The sequence below is a fragment of the Hypanus sabinus genome, chromosome X2, assembly GCF_030144855.1.
Source record: "Hypanus sabinus isolate sHypSab1 chromosome X2, sHypSab1.hap1, whole genome shotgun sequence".
NCBI lineage: Eukaryota > Metazoa > Chordata > Chondrichthyes > Myliobatiformes > Dasyatidae > Hypanus > Hypanus sabinus.
The window spans coordinates 43806124-43827495 of NC_082739.1; the positions used below are offsets into that span (position 1 = coordinate 43806124).

The following is a 21372-nucleotide window of genomic DNA, read 5'->3' on the forward strand; positions in this document are numbered from 1 at the left end:
TTAGTTTAACAGCATCAGGAGAGTGCACTGACAAACAAGCCTAAGCTGCTTAAAAAAAAACACAGATTGGAACCTTGAATGATTCATTTGCTCACACCTTAGAAAAGCAATAGAGTAACAGAAACAACAGTATCTGTATTGCACAACTTGAAAACAGGTTCTTTTATAGGTTAACGTAATACTTTCAAAACTGCACAAAGTGGGAGGTGTTTAAGGGAGACAACAATTTGACAAAGGATATTTGCATCACATTTTCTTCAGAAACTGAGAGAATATAAAGCACTCCTCATGTTACCCCACCCTGTCTTCTAACAGGCTCGAGCAAGTAAACACCGAGCTCTCAGCAATTGCAGAAGAGAGAGTGTTGAACCTGCTCTGAAATTTCATTTTAACTACGGCCACACAGAAGGTAAGGGACACTGCAGTCTTTGTTCAATATAAAAGCAGACTTTTGTTTTAAAGTTAAGATATATTACATATACTGTAAGTAGACCATAAGGCCATAACATATAGGAGCAGAATTAGGCTATTTGTCTCATCGAGTCTGCTCTATTTCACCATGGCTGATCCAATTTTCCTCTCAGCCCCAATCTCCTGCCTCTTGCCTGTATTCCTTCATGCCCAGACCAATTAAGGATGTATCAACCTTTGCCTTAAATATACATCAAGACTTGGCCTCCGGAGCTGCCTGTGGAAAAGAATTCCACAGATTCACCACTCTCTGTCTAAAGAAATTCCTCCTCATCTCCGTTCTAAAAGGATGTCCCTCTATTCTGAGGCTGTGTCCTCTGGACTTAAACTCCCCCACCGCAGGAAACATCCTCTCCACTCTATGGAGGCCTTTCACCATTCGGTCGGTTTCAATGAGGTCACCCCTCATTTTTCTGAATTCCAGTGAACACAAGCCCAGAGTCATCAAATGCTTTTCATATGACAAACCATTTAAACCTGGAATAATTTTTGTGTGCCTCCTTAAAACGCTCAATAATTATTGGGGTGCAAATATGCTTTATTGCATATGTTCCTGTTTACCGAGTTAAGGAGAAAATGATGAATTGGTGAATACTTTAAAGAATTGCTGTGTTATTATATCATTGTATAATACATAATTTTTATTTGAATATATATTTCTGCACCAGATAAGCAATATTTTTAAAATAAACTTATAAAACAACATTAAGGGAAATGCTTAACCTCTTTTTTGTTACTTGGCTTTAGAAAAACAAAAGGGCTTGTCTTGTCTTTGTTGTTAAGATGTGTTTGACGTTCCCACTGAAATATAGGGTGGGGAGGAGGTGAGGAAATCTTGAGCTTCATGAGTCATTAACTTAAAACATTGTTCAGCACTTCATTCTGTTCCAAGAGTTGCTTTCTAATTTATATTGATCAGTGACCAACAAAAAGCTGAAGTTTCCCACATCAGCAGTTTGAATTTTATAATTCAAAATAGGCCAATGTGCCTCACAACTTAAGAAGTAGGTTATACATTGAACAGCTGATAATGCACAGAACTTTATAGAACACTTTTTTGCTGAAAAATCGAATTGCTTTCCACTGTATTTTTTCTGCTTTCTCATGATATGAGAGGCCTTTCAGCCCATGAGATTTTGTCAGCTCTGTGGGCAATCCCATCAATCTCATTCCCCCATTAGTTTTGCTATAATTTGTTCTCTTACTTACCCATCAACTCCACTGTGTTTCTCTTGACACCTAACAACAATAGGTGCAAGAACCAGCACATTCTTGGGGTGACGAGGACACTGATCATGGGGAAGATGTAAATTCCACACAGATAGTTTAAGGTCAGGATTGAACTTGATTTGCTGGAACCATGAGATAGCAATTCTATCTCCAGAGCTACTGTGTCACACAAAAGTAATACAATCCAAAATCATTGCAAAGCTCCTTTGTGTCCACTTCTGAGTGAAATCATATCAAGTGTGAAACCGGCTCAGGAACTATCAGAATCCATGCTATTTTGTCCGATGCTTTTCCCACATCAGATGCACACAGTGATGAACTTGGAGCTTCCCGATCCAGAAAGTGACACACTCACAAGTAGTACAAAGAGCCCATCCCACTGAGTTCTACTTTCAGCAGACATTCAATTCAGAACAGCATCTCACCAGCTAGATCCTAATCTCACTGGGCACTGCAATCTCATCACCCAATTTACATAAACTTTGTTCACATTTGCTCAGAGTATAACTGAAGGATCAGTGGTTTCATGGTCTCTCCACTCTGGAGGAAAAGTACCCTCGTTCCAACCTTTCCATCCTGTCTATTTCTGCATTAATGGAGGACACGTAGCAATGAATGTCCTGAAGAAGGGTCTTGGCCCAAAATGTTGACTGTTTACTCTTTTCCATAAATGTTGCCTGGCCTGCTGAGTTCTTCCAGCATTTTGTGTGTGTTGCTCTGGATTTCCAGCATCTGCAGATTTTCTTGTGTTTGCAGCAATGAATGAATTTTTTTTTATTGACCTGCTTTATGTGAGTCAACAATCTGAAGAGGTGGGAGTTTGGGGACTTGGACTGCGTGTAGGAGGCGATGAATATTTGTCTATGTAAGATTTTATTTATGTTGTATTCTTATTGTAGGGAGTAGGATTAAAGACAATCCCAAGGCATTTTACAAATTATACATTAAACACAAGAAGATAACTAGGGAGAGGGGAGGACTAGTCAAGATTGAAGGAGGATATCGATACTTGGAACTAGAGGAGGTGAATGAGGTAATGTCACATTGACATTCACCAAGGATAAGAGTGTGGAGGGTAGTGGGATCAATGTGAGGTATGTTGATGTCAAGAAAGTGGAATGGTTGGGGCTCTTAAAGAACACTAAGTTGTGATAAGACCTCAGGGCCTTATGGGATCTATCCTAGGATACTGAGAGAGGCAAGAGAGGAGATTGCTGGAGCCTTGACAAGTGATTTGTGTATCTTCTTTAGTCTCATGCAAGGTCCCAGAGGGTTGGGGAATTGTCCACGTTGCTCCTTTTCTAATGAAGAACAGAGGAAGCGAAGCACAAAACTATAGGCCAGTGAGCTTCACAACAGTGGGAGGGAAATTATTGGAGAAGATTCTCAGGTCCAGGATCGATTTGCAAATGAAAAACATGGTCTCATTGGGACTAGTCAGCATGACCTTCAGGGAATGGAAATGATTCATGAAGATTGGGTCGTGATACACAGATTTCAGTAAAGATTTCACCAGGGACACTCATGGTAGTCTCATCCATAAAATTAAGGTATATGGGATCCTGTGGGGAGTTGAACTGGTGTTGCAGGGCCAGTTATACTTCACCCTGAGTGGAACATTTCTGGTTGTACTCTCTTTGCCCTTTATCATGCTCACCTGGATGCCTACCCCTACCCTCTCACAAGTAATTGGGCAAGGAGGTGCTCTAACGAGGCTTGGTAGATTGGACTCAAAACTGGCTTGGCCATAAAAGACAGATGTAGTGGTGGCGTGGTTGTTCCTCTGGCTCGAGGTCTGTGGCCAGTGGTGTTCTGCAAGGATCAGTGCTGGGACATTTGTTTGGGATCATTTTGACAAAAATGTAGATGGGTTGATTAGTAAATTTGCAGATTACACAAAGCTTGCCAGTGGTGTGGATAGTGAGGAAGGTTGCCATTGGGATAGTGAGGAAGGATCAGTTGGAAATGAGGGTGGAGGAATGGCAGATGCAGTTTAATCCTGAGAACATCACGTACAAGAGGAAAGTATACAGTGAAAGGTAGGACCCTTTTGGAGAATTAGCACAGAAAGGGATCTTGAAGTGCAAGTCCCCAGCTCCATAAAACTAACAACGCAACTAAAATGGGGAGCGGGGTAGTGAGAAGGTAAATTAGGTGAACAGCACATTGGTTCACATTTTGACCATAAAAGCCAGGAAGTCATGCCACTGCTCTGTAAAACTTTGTCGTACTGTGGTCCCATTTGGAGTACTGTGTGCAGTTCTGGTTGCCACATTACAGGAATGATATGGAGGCTTTGGAGGGGATGCAGAAGGCATTCACCATGATGTTGCCTGGATTAGAGAGCTTTAGTTCGATGCAGAAGTTGGATAAATTTGGATTGTTTTGTCTGGAGCATTGAGGGCTAAGGGGTGACCTGATAGACGTATTATACAAAAGTGAGAGGCATAGATTGGATGGATAAAATATAGAACAGTGCAGCATAGGAACAGATCCTTCATCCACAATGTTGTGCCAAACCAAATTATTAGTAATCAAATGACCAGCTAAACTAATTCTTCTGCCTACACAACATTCAGAGCCTTCAATTTCTCTCACATTCACATGCCTATATAAACATCTCTTAAAAAGTCCCTAATTTATTTGCCTGTACCACCATTACAGGCACTCACCAGTGTCTGTGTAAAAAAAAGTGTCCCACACATCTCCTTTGAACTTACCCCTCTCACCTTAAATGCATGCCCTCTGGTATTTGTCATTTCAACTCAAGTCACTTTTTATTGTCATTTTGACCATAACTACTGGTACAGTACACAGTAAAAACAAGACAATGTTTTCCAGGACCATAGTGCTACATGAAACTACAAAAACTACACTGAACTACGTGAAAACAACACAGAAAAAACTACACTAGACTACAGACCTACCCAGGACTGCATAAAGTACACAAAACAGTGCAGGCATTACAATAAATAATAAACAAGACAATAGGCATGGTAGAGGGCAGTAAGTTGGTGTCAGTCCAGACTCTGGGTATTGAGGAGTCTGATGGCTTGGGGGAAGAAAATGTTACAAAGTCTGGTCGTGAGAGCTCAAATGCTTCGGGGCCTTTTCCCAGATGGCAGGAGGGAGAAAAGTTTGTATGAGGGGGTGCGTGGGGTCCTTCATAACGCTGTTTGCTTTGTGGTTGCAGCGTGTAGTGTAAATGTCTGTAACAGCGGGAAGAGAGACCCCGATGATCTTCTCAGCTGACCTCACTATCCGCTGCAGGGTCTTGCGATCCGAGATGGTGCAATTTCCAAACCAGCCAGTGATGCAGCCTCAGTATGCTCTCAGTACAACCTCTGTAGAATGTGATGAGGATAGGGGGTGGGAGATGGACTTTCCTCAGCCTTCTCAGAAAGTAAAGACGCTGCTGGGTTTTCTTGGCTATGGAGCTGGTGTTGATGGACCAGGTGAGATTCTCCGCCAGGTGAACACCAAGAAATTTGGTGCTCTTAACGATCTCTACCGAGGAGCCGTCAATGTTCAGCGGAGTGTAGTTGCTCTGTGCCCTCCTGAAGTCAACGACCAACTCTTTTGTTTTGCTCACATTCAGAGACAGGTTGTTGGCTCTGTACTAGTCCATTAGCCACTGTACCTCTCTGTATGGTGACTCATAGTTCTTGCTGATGAGAACCACCAAGGTTGTGTCATCGGCGAACTTGATGATGTGGTTCGAGCTGCATGTTGCAGCACAGTCATGGGTCAGCAGAGTGAACAGCAGTGGACTGAGCACGCAGCCCTGGGGAGCCCCCGTGCTCGGTGTGATGGTGTTGGAGATGCTGCTCCCGATCCAGACTGACTGAGGTCTCCCAGTCAGGAAGTCTAGGATCCAGTTGCAGAGGGAGGTGTTCAGGCCCAGCAGGCTCAGCTTTCCAATCAGTTTTTGAGGGATGATTGTGTTGAATGCTGAACTGAAGTCTATGAACAGTATTCAAACGTATGTGCCTTATTTGTCCAGGTGGGTTAGGGCCAGGTGGAGGGTGATGGCAACGGCGTTGTCTGCTGAACGGTTGGGATGGTACGTGAACTGCACGGGGTCCAGTGAGGGGGGCATCTCAACCCTGGAAAAAAGGTTCTGTCTGTCTCTTCTGTTTATGCCAATCATTCATTTTTAGATATCAAGAGCCAAATATCTGCCATCATGGATGCCAGAGCAGACTTGATGGGCTGAACAGCCTAATTCTATTCCTATGTCTTATGTGCTTATGTCAAATACCAGAAGAGATAGCCTTAAGGTGAGAAAGGAAAAGTTTAATGGAAATTCAAGAGACTTTTTTTTATATATACAGGAATTGGTAGGTGCTTGGAATGCACTGCCAGGGGAAATAGTGGAAGCAGAAAAAAATAGCAACATTTAAGCGGAATATAGATGATGTGTAGGCAAATGGGATTAGCTCCAATTGGCATAAGACCATAAGACATAGGATCAGAATTAGGCTGTTCAGCCCATTAAGTCTGCTCTGCCATTCTATCAAGGCTGATTTATTATCCCTCTCAGCCCCATTCTCCTGCCTTCTCCTCCTAACCTCTGATACCCTTACTAATCAAGAACCTCCCATAGCATAGTTATTGTGGACTGAAGGGCCCATTGTTGTACTGTTCAATGTTCTACATCCCATGATTCTTTTATTCTTGTATTATCTCCTAGCTATTATCTCATTCACCAGCACTAGAATGTCTCTTTCAAAGAACCTTGGGTCTCTCAATACTTTCAATAGACTTTACCCACTCCCCACCCCACTTTTGATTAGCTATGATGTATTTAATTGGCTGTCATATGAAATGTACTGTAATGATCTAACCCCTTCCATTTTAGGTGCACAGAAACTAGGCAACAGCTCAGGCAGATGTTCCTGAGTTGGCACCCAATCAAACCTCAATCGAGTACATACTTTTGAGTGCAAACCACAACAAAAGTGGTTGTGTGAGTTTGCAATGAATTGCACATCTTTTTTGGAAGAGCTGACTTCTGACTAGTTCTACGTGCAAGTAAATTGTAGTGCACTAAAAGCTGCATTCTGATTTCTGAGTAGCATTGTTTCACGTTCAGGCTATTGAACAAGGTGCAGGACAATCTCTTGTGAGTATTACTGAATATGTAGATTGCCTTGTGTCTACAGCATAAGTAGTTCAGCTATTTATACAAACTCATGATCCTGTGCAAACGTGTTTAGTTGAACCAAGGTAACGAGCTTCTAAAATGTTTCTTCTGTTCTATAATATCCTGAATGCTTCGCAGTCTAACCGATGTAATGAAAATGAGAATCAATTTACCTTCAATGTGGAAGTTTTGCTTCTGCCCCCAAACAAATGACTGGTGATCTCTTTTAATAACTCAGCAGCCTGAAGATTGAACTATCGCATCAGGGTGGCAGCAACAGAGAAGTACAAGTACAGATAATTCTTTTGACATTTGAAGAACCTCCTTTGTTAATGGGAACATAAATATTATCCTGTTTGTGGATTGTTAAATCAGGAGCCTCTTTCCCAGGACCCTCAATGCTAGCGCTCACTTGATATTTCGAGTTCTCAGACAGACCCTTGGGACTGGGAATGACTTGCTTCCACTCTGTATCTGTAAGATATGAGATGACTGGTGAGGCTAATGTGGGAACTGCAGATCTCTCCATAGATGTGGCAGAACCTGACTCATGGGATGGTACAGCTTGGAAATTTGGGAGATTGTGCACTTCTCATGAAGGATTTCTGAGTTTTTCTAATGCATGGGATAGAGTTTTGCTGTGTTGCCCCAAATTCTCCTCCACTTCGAGTAATCTGAGGCCAAGAACTTTCAGGAGTCAATAGGAATATTGCATTTGTTTTCAGAGGCTTTGAGCATGTCTTTGAATCTCTTCCACTGTCCATGTCTTGAAGGTGTAGAATGTAAGTCACATTCTTGTACATGCCTCACTGACTGAGTCGACAAGTGTGAGAATCTTGGCCTTCAGATGAATATAAATATCATGATATTTGCACTCTGAAAATTGACCTTTGATATTTGGGTGACCTTAGTTCTGACGTATAACTGCTGCAGTGCAGGCTGATTTATGATGTAACAGCTTTGTAGGCATTAATATCTGGCCACCATTTTCTGATGTGAAACTCTGGCTTACTTTAGAAGACCATGGACAGTCAACATTTTGGGTTGGGACTCTTCACTTGGACTGACTCCAGACTGTCTATTTCCTTCCATAAATGCTGCCCGACCGAAAACTTCCTCTGGTGCCTTTGTGTGTTGCTCCAGATTTCCACCTCTTGTGTCCCTCCTGGCTGACATTGTTTGCTTGGGTTCAACTTTGAATGAGCATGTGTTGAGAATGCTTCAAGCCCACAGAAATAGATAACGGAAGGTTCTCAAGCTATTGATTCTGGAAAATGTTTAAACTTTCACTAGTGAAAATTAAGTACTAATGATAGTTGTTTCCATAGAACAGGAGTTCCCAATCTTTTTTATGCCATGGACCAATATCATTAAGCAAGGGGTCTGTGGACACCAGGTTGGGAAACCCTGCCATAGAAACATGCCCTTTGGGTAATTTACTTAATCATCATGTAGGATCCAACTCTTTGTTAATGCTCTTAACCTATATTAACCCCAAGGTCTATCTAACATTTTTGGACCATACAGCCTGCAATAAACTGTGGCCTTGATTCTGTAGCTCAACAACTAAGCAGAGCAGTCCTGTGTCCAGATCTCCAGATGATTAAGCAGCATTTTTTCCAGCTCTGATAAATATTGCAATGGAGCCAGATCTGGAACACAGACATGAGTGGCAGAGGCTTTTGACTCATCACTGCGAGTGAGTATCGTAACCCAAAGGAACTGAGCTCACTTGCAGAACCTCTCTTTGGCACTACTGGTGACAGCCAACATCTAGCTCCCAACAATGCACTAATACTAAAAGAAGATTAAAAGCTGTAGATATTGATATAGTTTGAAAACGTTACTAATACTTACTAAAATTTAAAATGGCTTCATTTTAAAGCACATTAAGCTACTGTTAATTAATAAGAAGAACACTATGTAGTGAAATGAAAAGCAAGACTTACTTTCATAATGAAGTCTGGTGATCTCTTTAAATGAACGATGCCACACTGGCAGGGGAAGCTTATAGTCCAGGCATGATTTGTTTCAGACCCACTGGCTCAGTAAGTTACAGATCTCCTCTTTACTCTGTGGAGAGTTCAGGGCTGGAGTCAACAGTATGATAAGTGCAGGAAGTGTTACTTTTTGATCATAAAATGAAGAACAGGTTTGGCATTCATTGCCTGGCAATAACAAATGAACCAAATCAAGGGCACACCTGAATCTTCTACTTTCAAGTGAATGCAAATATCACCAACTGCCATCTCAGGACTGATCCATGTTCAAGTTCTAAATGAACATTTTAAACCACTCTATTTACAACTGAATCATGAAGACCAGAGCAAATTATGATCTTGACCTCCCAAGTCAGACTATAAATTAAACGACTTCCTTGACAGTTCCATTCCACTTCCTCACCTGAAGTTTTTGCGCACTAAGTCACCATCAGCACTCAAATCCCTGAAAATCAATGAAGTTAAATGCCGAGAGTGAGAAAACTGAATTCTGATCAGGAAACCTCATGAATTTTCTGCTCCAAAACCAAATAAGAGCAATAAAATTCTATAAAAATATACAATAAAACAATGTAGGTGGACCCAGCTTTTACAGGAAACTCTAAGTTCAGGTTACACAGTAAAGACATTTTACTTACTTGACAAATCTCCTGAATGCCACAAGGACTTGCTTCTGATTTATTTTCAGCTTATTGCACAATTTTAAGTTGCATCAGGATATTTTCACAGATACTTTAACCTCCTGTTCATTATTTAATTATTTAAATGTCTGGTTGACGTTCTTCCATTTTGATTTGAAATAGATAGACTACTTCAATTCAGATTAATTTGGATGGGTCTTAATGGGATATCTATTATAATTTAAAGGCAAATTAAAATACTGACAACACAACAAAAGTAGCTACTGAACAATAGGGGTCTTTTGAGATGAGAATATGTGTGTGAGAATTGCCCCATCCAACCAGTTCTTCCAGTTCTTAGCATAACAAACCTTCACTTTTTTAAACTGTACTCTGCAGTAACTTTGTCTCTTAAGTGTAGAATATTCATTCAGTTTTGTTCATTTAGTTGCCTTTGACTCTGATTACTTCTCCCAGGCAGATAAACTGACTCATGATCTACTGAGTTTGCATCATAAGATTTTTTGCTTCTCCCACTCCATTAGCTAAAGTTCAAAAATTACTCAGTTACAGAACTAGTCATCATTAGCCAATGAGAAGCAATGATGCCAATTCCAAGTGGTGACATCAACAGCAGATTACAAATGAGCCTCTTGCCTCCAAATGCTGCAAACTCCATTCTTGTACTTAAAAATAGATTTTCTTCTTTCTTAGCATTGAACCCTGAGTTAAAGAATCCACTGCTATGAGGCGCAAGTAACCACGTAGTTTGGTGCTTTGTTAAATGCATATAGTGTATGCAATAATATAAATTGATGCCAAGAATTGAGGAGGCATTCAAATCACTGATAATATTCTCCCAAAAGTAATTAGACAGCATACAAAATATGATATAGGTCGTAACTAAAAACCATTTGCAAAGTTCAAAAGATTTGAAACAGTGCCACTGTGTATTCATTCTTAGCACTTAAGCACAAACTTGTCCCAGGTTGAGAATGTAAAATATTTCCCTATAATTCCTTAATATTGAATAATATCTTTAAACACTTCTTTCTTAATTTGCAAATTTACTTAAGTTTTGCAAAATATTATATATTATGTGTATTCATGACCACATTGGGAAGTATTTTATTGTTTCTTCTTTATGAAAATATTGCATATTGAATTTTGCAAAACATATTTTCAGAGTGTTTATATTCTTGTATATGACATACGAAGTGAATGAACAGCTCTCTGTATAGTACCTTAGAATCAATTTGTAATTACATCTGACTGACTGCAATGGAGTGATAGAGGTTGGGGAGAGTGCCTGAGCAAATCTTGTTGATTTGGGATTATGAGAAAAACAGAAATACCAACCAAGTCTGGCGACATCAGAACTCAGATCAGTTAATCAAACATGTGTTAACTTGCAGAGATGAGAAAGGATTAGAGCGAACAAAAGGAGCCTCTGCCATGGGATAAAGACCAAAAGAGATTGAGTGCGGTTTCTATTGTCTCCAATCTCTCACAGACATTCCCTTTAAATTTTCCTGTCCTCCCCGCTTCTCTGCAAACTAAAACATGTTTGATTACTAACTTTGCTTGGTTCTGGTGCCCCACAGCTGCTGCTGCCAACCAATTCTAACATTCTTTCTTTTTATTTTAGATTTCAAACACCTGTGGTTTTATGCTTTATGATTTGTGGAGTTTGAGAATTGTTAGACTTTTGAATTTTGAGGAAATGTCCTGAATCCTGGTGATCATGTTGTTTGGGACACATTCTCTTAATACTCAATTAGAGTCTGATGAGGGCTAATTTTGAACAGAGTTGATGCATTGAAAGAATACATCTTGATTGGTTGATATCTGATATTTCCCTGGTTAGTGTGATACTCCACCTTGAAAAGAGGGAAGCTTTTTTTACGTCTAACTACAAGACCTGTACTGATCCACTTCATCAAATAGATTGCACTTCTTTGAACAGATGTTATTGAGAAATATACCTGACATAATCAGTATATATACCTGAAATATAATCACTATGTACTAGCTATTTACTATACTATGTAATCACTCCTATGTACTGAATATTACTATGTATTATTTTACTAGAGACATCTTACTATGTATTGTTTTACTAGATACCTTGAATTCTCTTAGATACATACTATGGCAGTTAAAGAACATCTGTTTATCTTTAGCAGCACTAATTAGCTGAAATGTACCCCATATATTATACAACAGAATGGCTTATGAAGAGATAACGGTGGCAGATAGGATAGTATGAACAGGAACTGTAATGTGAGGGAGGTTAAGGGAGGCTGACTGAGAAACAACCGTGGCCAGAAATGAGGCCCAAGATGTGAACTGGAAAGAAATACTGGTGACGCACCGAGAGCTAGGCAAGAGCGATTGATTAGTTAATGTATAGATGATATGCAACTAAAAATTGATTGTGTATGCTGATAAAACCGAAATATAATTGAGATAAGAAATTACTATAAAAAATGCTGTACACTGGAGCTCGGTGGGCTTTTGGTGACAAGTTCATTGATTGCCTCAGCCTTTGTTTGCAAATAAAGGTTTAAACTTCTCGAGGAATTGTCTGCATCTTCTGGTCATTTCAAGTAACCACGACAATGTCTCCTTGTTTCATTAAACCAAGTCGTTCAGGGTACTGAAACTCGTCAACTTCACAGTGATACCCTATACTAACTCACCAATCTTAATCCCTGCAAACAATTTGGCACAAAGGTTGAATATTAATAGCTACTACGTGTTGAAACTCTCAAGTACAGCACCAGATTCAGACCACAGAATTTGCCCTCAAAGAAAGATAATCTTTCCCCAAATGGAACTATTATTTTTAAATATAAATACCCATGGATCCTACAAGGGTTCCAAGAATTGTCCTTACACCAAAATTGCCCTAAATCAGAAATGTTGTCTGGGATCTCAAGCATTGCACTGGTAAGTTAATTAGTTAATTAATTACAGATCTAGCTGAACCTCAGAATATCAGACCAGAGAGATTCTGGTGTAGTACATGAAAATGGCTCAACAATTTATGGATATTACATTACTGAGAATGTGGTTAATGCTGTGAAACAGAGTTCCTCTTTTCACATATATTAGGATATTGCAAATGTGTTTTGGGGTTTTTTATATGGCATATTATCACTGAACTCATAAGCACTTTTTAAAAGGACATATTCATGGTAGATATAACAAAAAGTTCTTCTGTACGCATATGTTAAAGAGGTTGTTCTCCAGAGAAACCAGGTGATCTTGCCTCTTTAATAGCCAAACACCGAAGTTTTAATCTGCTGCTTATCTGTGACTGAGAATTAATGTAATAAATATTTTAAAGTTACCAATAGATGACAGAATAGCATCGCACCTAAGTGTGCACACTGTAGATCAGAAACTGGACTAATCACCCAAATGCAAGGGTTCAAATCCCACCACAGCAATTGATTTTTTTTAAAATTATGTTTAATTTAAATCAATAAATAAGTATGAGTAGCCTGCAGACAAAACAGTGATAAAGAATAGTTTGTACAGTGAGCAAAGGCACAGACTACTTAGGAGTCTGGTCGTCAATTTGATGGGAAAGTCCACATGAATGGACTGGTGATATGGGCAATGAAATGCTTGCAAAAATAGGCCTGCCAGAGAGCCAGCAAGGTCAAATCCAGTTCTATAAACAGGGCTTTTGCCAAAGCCTGGCCCCTATCCTTTCCAGATGGAAGTGCTGGCGTGTCTTATCAGCATAGTAGTGAGAGTCAATCATTTTGCAGCATTAATGGGTTGTTGTGGCATTTCCCTTTGCAAGTACAAGGTCAGAAATCTGTCATGGCATCCAGAAACCTTAGTCTATGGTTATCATTACTGTGAAAAATGGAAACTATTTTAGAAAAGAATTTTCCATATGTCTCAGCAGTCTCTCTTCTGAGAGTTAGACACTTCGGTCTGCTGAAGTACTGGCTGAGGGGTAAAAGTGGAAATGCTAGAAACACTCAAGATGTCAGGCAAAATCACTTGAAAGATAGACAAAGGCTAGCATTTGTAAGGGTGAGCCTTTGACTCCATGCTGTCCGACCTGCTAAATATTTCCAGCATTTACAATTTTTTTCTGTGCGATGCTCAATATTTTCATTTCCTGGCCCAAGGGAAAGGCAATGCTATTTTGAGGCCTCAGTGGGATTGTGTAGACATGTAAGAGAGTAAAGTTTGCAGATAATAGGAAAGGAACAAGGGCGTGGTACTGGTGGTGTACCTCTACCAGGAACCAGCCAGTGTATTGCAATGGTTCCATGATTCCATTGGTACCAATTTGGTCTCCTTTCTTGGACTCCTGAACACATCCTCCATGCATGCTGCATGTCCTGTTGAATTCCTCCACTGCCTTTATTCTACCATTGTTTACTCTGCTGCTGACCAGCCAACTGAGTTGCTGAGATGTTAGCTCAGAGGGTTTGAAGCCAATTTCATGACCTGTTGTACGGCTTGAGGGTACTCAAAGAGGAATGGGCATGGAACAAAGGGAACTTAAGTTTCTGCAATGTTTCATGTGGTTTGCTTCAGAAATACAAACTTGAAGGTTGATTTCCTTTGGCTTTTATTTAAAGGTGTGATCAAGCAGTTACTGGAAAGGGAGATTGCACACTGTCTCTAGCACTTTCTCTTATTGTTTCAGATTCTCAGCATCCAGCTTTTAGCTGAAAACCAGTGACTTAGACCAGTGTACTTCTCAAACCTTAACCCTCAACCAAACGTATTCCAATATTTTCTGTGTATATTTCTCACTGCTATTTCTGCAGTTTGAGCATGTGCACCACTTTTGACTTTAATCTTGCATCAATATAAAACAATTATTAGGCTGCACTTGGACTATAGTGTGCTCTATCCCAGGAAGGGTTTAGAAAGAGTACAGAAGAAGTTTTCTGGGATGCTGCCTGGATTCATGGTTATGACCTTCGAGAAGACATTGAACAAACTTGGTTCGTTTTCTCTGGGTGTCAGAGGCTGAGAGAGATCTCACAGAATTAAAAAAAAATTATGAGAGGTATAGATAAGGCAGACAATCAGAATCCTTTTTTCCTCCAGGGTAGAAATTACAAATTGTAGAGGACTTGGGTTTAAGGTAATGGAGGAAGTTCAATGGAGATGTGCAGGACAAGTGTTTTACACAGGGAGTGCTAAGTATCTGGTGGCAGTAGTGAAACAAGATATGATAGTGGCATTTAAGAGGCTTTGAGATAAATACATGAATATGCAGGGAATGGAGGGATATGGATTTTGTGCAGTTTAAGAGATGTAGTTTAATTTAACATTGTGTTTGGCACGGACATCATAGGCAGAAGGTCCTTGTCCTGTGGTGTGATGTATTGTGTTCTATGTAAGTGCTTGGAGACATCATGACAACTCACCATGCTATGGCATGCAACAAACTAATTCTAGTGGCAGAAGAGAGCAGGGTCTGTGTGATGGGGAGCTCTAATGATGATGGCTGCTTCCCTATGACTGCATTTTATGCAGATGTGCTCAATGGTTGGGAGGGTTTGACCCATGATGTACTGGGCCGAACACACTACCTTTTTTCGGATTTTCCATTCAAAGGCATTGTTGCTTCCATACCAAGCCGTGATGTTGCCAGTCAATATACTCTCCACTACACATCTATAGAAGTTTGGCAAACTTTTAGATGTCATGCCGAATCTTCGCAGGCTCCTAAGGAAGTAGAGGCGATGCCGTGCTTTCTTTTGCAATTGCACTTACTTGCTGGGTCCAGGACAGTTAAATATACTTCACAATATTTTTATTTGCAATTACTTGTCATTTTTATAGTAATATTATATTACAAATGCATTTTAGTTCCTCCCACCTGACAAGTACAGTCATTTCTTGAATTTAGACTTATTTTGTTTGCCTGTAATTTGATGCCGTAAGATGAAAGACATCAAAACACTGTTTTAATCTTACATAATATTTCACTTAAAGGATGTAAATATCCAATGCCTGCAAAATGGTTTGCACCTACTTATTTTGATTGATTGCACTTACTGTTCAAGGTGAATTGGATCCCCCTCAAAAAGAGAACAAAATTGGCTAAAATCCAGTTTGAAATAATGATTGGGTGTGAAATTAATACCAGAACAGCACTATTTTTTATTAGTATCATGACTGATATTTAGTTCGAGCAACTCAAAAGATATTTTCCTTTTATATTTTCAGTATGATACAGTTACATGATAATCACTATTATTTTTAAGTTTCTACTTTAAAATATGTGCTTTGATTTGAAGTTCAACTTGTATAATTGTTTCTGGTATTAATAAATTAGACCAATTATTGAAAATACAGAAGTTACAATCAATAAGTAAAATGTTATATTCATTGGCATTTTTTTTTTGTTTGATAGAGCTTTCACTGTTAATGTCAAAATTCGGAGTGTTGACGAGAATGGGACTGAAATTTGATGTCATCATCTTCATTTTCTGCTTGTACCTGATCAGTCAGACAACAGGTAAATTATGATATCCAGCTTGGGGAGAGTTGGCGATTTGTGATGTAATTGAGTTCTTACAGAGGTGTGATTTCATTTCTTCCCTGGTGCTATTTTTCCAACTTTTTTGATTAATTTCATTGCATACATTTCAAAACACTAGTCAGTTCAATTTGACAATGTGCAATTCAAGTTGCTTTGACTGTAACTTGGAACCTGGACAGCAAGATGGTGCTGTGGATAGTGTTGCTGCCTTAAGAGTCCTCCAATTTACTCACAGTTTACCCTGACCTTTGATGCCATCCGTGCAGTCTCTAAACCTCCCCTATGACAACATGTGTGTTTTCCCTTGGAATTCTGGCAGTTATAAAGTTAATTGGCAACTGTAAATTATCCCCAGATAGTTTAGTTAAGATGGTAGGAGAAAGAGCACCTTGCAGAGAAATGCAATTGACGGGATTGACCGAAGGATGCACAGACCAGATTGGCCAAATGGTCTTCCTCGGTGTCACGAGACAATATGAAGATATGTTCTTGAAATTCCTTAATCTATTGTATAGTGTTCATCTGGCTGATTTTGGGTGAGAGCTGCAAGGGAAATTAGCAGAACCTATCAACCTACAATATTCTGGGTTGTGTATATGCATGAAGTGTTCTAGGAAAGGCAGATGAGTTCAGGGCATAGATAAGTACCTGGAATTATGATGTTGTAGCCATTAATGACATTGGTTGCAGGAGAGGCAGGACTGGCAGCTCAATATTCCAGGGATCCGTTGTTTTAGGTGCGATAGAATGGGAAGGATTAATGGAGGGATTGGCGTTACCAGACAGGGAAAATGTCCTTAATCAGTACATAGAAGTCCCAGTGGGAGAGTGTGCAAAACTTGATCTCCTATCCAAAAGGATCTTGGTAATTGTAGGGATGACTTGCAGTGGACTGAAAAGCTTGAGAATGTTGCTATTAAGAAAGAGGATGTGCTGCAGCTTTTGGAAAGCATCAAGTTGGATAAGTCACTGGGACCAGACGGGATGTACCCCAGGCTACTGTGGGAAGTAAGGGAGGAGATTGCTGAGCCTCTGGCAATGATCTTTGCATCATCAATGAGGGCAGGAGAGGTTCCAGAGGATTAGAGGGTTGCAGATGTTTTTCTCTTATTCAAGAAATGGAGTAGGGATAGCCCAGGAAATTATAGGCCAGCGAGTCTTACTTCAGTGGTTGGTAAGTTGATGGAAAAGATCCTGAGAGGCAGGATTTATGAACATTTGGAGAGGCATAATATGATTAGGAATAGTCAGCATGGCTCTGTCAAAGGCAGGTTGTGCCTTATGATCCTGATTGAATTTTTTGAGGTTGTGACTAAGCACATTGATGAAGGGAGAGCAGTAGATGTAGTGTATATGGATTTCAGCAAGGCGTTTGATAAGGTACCCCATGTGGTGAACTACATATACCTGTCTGGACACCGCCCCCCCCCCCCCTGCTGACTGCTCCTGTGGCTCCTCCCACAGACCCTGGTATAAAGGCAATTGAGGCCTGAGCCCGGCCCTCAGTCTCCAGGATGTAGTATGGTGGTCAACTACTGCTTGTTCTTTCTTCCAGTCAATAAAAGCCGATATCTCGCCTCACGTCTTGGAGAGTTATTGATGGTGCATCACCCCATGCAAGGCTTATTGAGAAAGTGAGGAGGCATGGGATCCATGAGGACCTTGCTTTGAGGATCCAGAACTGGCTTGCCCACAGAAGGCAAAGAGTGGTTGTAGACGGGTCATATTCTGCATGGAGGTTGGTGACCAGTAGAGTGCCTCAGGGATCTGTTCTGTGACCCCTACTCTTCATGATTTTTATAAACAACCTGGATGAGGAAGTGGAGGGATGGGTTAGTAAATTTGCTGATGATACAAAGGTTGGGGGTGTTGTGGATAGTGTGGAGGGCTGTCAGAGGTTACAATGGGACACTGATAGGATGCAAAACTGGGCTGAGAAGTGGCAGATGGAGTTCAACCCAGATAAATGTGAGGTGGTTCATTTTGGTAGGTCAAATATGATGGCAGAATATAGTGTTAATGGTAAGACTCTTGGCAGTGTGGAGGATCAGAGAAATCTTGGGGACAGAGTCCATAGGATACTCAAAGCTGCTGTGCAGGTTGACTCTGTGGTTATGAAAGCATATTGTGCATTGGCCTTCATCAATCGTGTGATTGAGTTTAAGAGCCGAGAGGTAATGTTGCAGCTATATAGGGCCCTGGTCAGACCCCACTTGGAGTCCTGTGCTCAATTCTGGTTGCCTCACTATAGGAAGGACGTGGAAACCACAGAAAGGGTGAAAAGGAGATTTTCAAGGATGTTGCCTGGACTGGGGAGCATGACTTATGAGAATAGGTTGAGAACTCTGCCTTTTCTCCTTGGAGCAACGGAGAATGAGAGGTGACTTGATAGAGGCGTATAAGATGATGAGAGGCATTAATCGTGTGGATAGTCAGAGGCTTTTTCCCAGGGCTGAAATGGCTGCCACAAGAGGACATAATTTTAAGGTGCTTGGAAGTAGGTACAGAGGAGATGTCAGGGGTAAGTTTTTTACGTTGAGAGTGATGAGTGCGTGGAATGGGCTGCTGGCGGTGGTGGTGGAGGCGGAAATGGTAGGGTCTTCTAAGAGACTCCTGGATGGGTACATGCTGCTTAGAAAAATAGAGGGCTATGGGTAAAGCCTCGGTAGTTCTGAGGTAGGGAGATGTTTGGCACAGCTTTGTGGGCCAAAGGGCCTGTATTGTGCTGTAGGTTTTCTATGTTTTTATTAGGGAATGAGACAGGGTTGGTGACAGAGGTTTGGGTAGGGGAACAGGTTGCATCTAGTGATGATAATGCCAATAGTTTTCAAGTAAATATGTTAAAGGATAAGTCTAATCTACGGGTTGAAATTCTAAATTGAAGAAAGGCCAATTTTGATGGTATCAGAAAGGATCTGGCAACTGTTTATTGGGACAGGCTGTTTTCTGGCAAAGGTGTACTTGGTAAGTGGGAGTCCTTCAAAAGTGAAACTTTTAGAATAAAAGGCAGAGATCACAGGTTTAGAGAACCTTGGTTTTCAAGAAATATTGAGCGCCTGGTTAAGATAAGTTGGGAGATGCATAGCAGATATAGTAACAAATGAAGTACTTATGGAATATAAAAAAGGAAGAGAAAGAAATCAGGAGGGTTAAAAGAAGATATGAGTTGCTCCAGCAGACAAAGTGAAGCAAGGTCCTAAGGGATTCTACAGATATGTTAAGAGCAAAAGGATTGAAAGGAACAAGATTGGTCCTCTGAAAGACCAGGATAGTAATCAAGGGAGATGGGGGAGATCTTAAATGGAATTCTTTGCATCGGTATTTACTCAGGAAACAGACACAGAGTCTATAGAGTGAGGTAAATCAGCAGTGAGGTCATGGACCCTATACAGATTACAGAGGAGGAGGTGTTTACTGTCTTGAGGCAAATTGGGGTGGATAAATCCCTGGAGCCTGACAAGGTGTTCTCTCAGACCCTGTGGAAGGCTTGTGCAGAAATTGCAAGGGAACCTAGCAGAGGTATTTAAATCATCCTGAGCAACAGCTGAGGTACCGGATGATAGGAGGATAGCTAATGTTCAAGGAATCAATGTGTGTTTATTATCAAAGAATGTCTGCAGTATACAAGCCTAAGATGTTTCATCCCACAGACAGCCAAGAAACAAAGAAACACCTTGGAAAGAAAACATCAAAAATCCAACGCGCAAAAAAAAACAAATTGCGCAAATGGCAAAAAAAAAGTGAAAAACACACAGAATATAAAACATCAATGAAACTGTTCAGGAATGTCCAGTTTAGCTCAGTCTGGTTCAATTTAGCGCTGTGTCGTTGATTGACTGCAGCCCGCAGAGCCAGTCTGCTTCGATCAAAGTCGCGCAAAATAGCAACTAAGAAGGAGTAACCAGGAACCAGAGACATATACAACACGAACTGCAGGATCCAATCCACAAACCGCGTTGATTAAACCTTGCCCAAGGCTCTGGCAACGTCGAGCGAGAGGGAGAGGGAGACCGGCGAAATGCATGCACCTTCCTCCAGCAGCAATGAATGAGAGGGAGAGAGAGAGACCAGGCAGATGGCGCTGAGCACCGACTCACTTTCCACTCTTGTCCTTGTGGATTCCAATCTTGTTCAAAGCTTCAGTCAGGAAAATGGAATCAATTATGGGCTCATGCCCTGTCTCCTGGCTGTTGTTCTGCTATTTAAAAAAGGCTCTGAAAATAAACCAGGATATTATAGGCTGGTGAGCCTGACATCAACAGTGAGAAAGTTATTGGAAGGTATTCTAAGCTTCGGAAGGAAGTTGCCAGGAAAGTTGATGAAGGCAAAGCAAGGATGTTGTCTATATGGACTTCAGCAAGGCATTTGACAAGGTCCCACATGGGAGGTTGGTCAAATAGGTTCAGTCACTTGGCGCTCAAGATGAGGTAGTAAATTGGATTAGACAATGGCTTTGTAGGAGAAGTCAAAGAGTGGTAGTAGATGGTTGCCTCTGTACTGGAGGCCTGTGACTAGTGATGTGGCCACAGGGATTGGTGCTGGGTCCGTTGTTTGTCACCTATATCAATGATCCGGATGATAATGTGGTTAACTGGATCAGCAAATTTGTGGATGTCCCCAAGATTAGGGGTGCAGTGGACAGCGAGGAAGACTATCAGGGCTTTTAGTGACATCTGAACCAGCTGGAATAATGAGCTGAAAAGTGGCAGATGGAATTTAATTCAGACAAGTGTGAGGTGTCACACTTTGGGAGGACCAGCCAAGGTAGGTCTTACACAGTGATCATTAGGGCACTGTGGAGTGCCGAAGAACAAAAGGATCTGGGAATACAGGTTCAAATGTTCATGGAAAATAGTGTTACAGGTAGGTAGAGCCATAAATAAAACTTTTTTGGCACATTAGCCTTCATAAATCAGATTAATGAGTACAGGAGTTGAGATGTTATATTGAAATTGTATGTAACATTGGTGAGGTATAATTTGGAGTATTATGTGCAGTTTTGGTCACCGACCTACAGGAAGATGTAAATAAGGTTGAAAGCGGACAAAAAAAATTTAGAAGGACATTGCCGGGACTGGAGGACCTGAGTTATGAGGAAAGATTGAATAGGTTAGCTCTTTATTCCTTGCAACATAGAAGATTGAGGGTAGATTTGATAGGAGATATATAAAATTATGTAGAGTATAGAAGGGATAAATGCAAGCAAGCTTTTTCCACTGAGGTTGAGTAGGACTGCAATTAGAGGACATGGGTTAAGGGTGAAAGGTGAGATGTTTAAGGGGATCATGGGGGCAACTTCTTCTATCAGAATGTGGAATGAGCTGCCAGCACAAGTGGTGCATGCAGCTCAATTTTGTTTGAGAGGAATTT

At 40.7% G+C, this 21372-nt stretch overlaps 1 protein-coding gene across 7 annotated transcripts in view; it reads left to right on the forward strand.

The window, feature by feature from the left end:
- The window catches only part of LOC132385266 (otoancorin-like), a 128708-nt gene that overhangs the window by 24478 nt on the left and 82858 nt on the right, over positions 1-21372 (forward strand). For 4 of the 7 annotated variants that reach the window (XM_059957287.1, XM_059957288.1, XM_059957289.1 and 1 more), the window contains 2 exons: positions 316-409; positions 15874-15978. In XM_059957287.1, coding sequence (XP_059813270.1) covers positions 316-409; positions 15874-15978 — 199 coding nt within the window. Of the gene's footprint in view, positions 1-255; positions 410-12317; positions 12420-15873; positions 15979-21372 lie in introns of those variants that run through there. The other 3 variants (XM_059957290.1, XM_059957292.1, XM_059957291.1) reach the window with 2 other exon arrangements.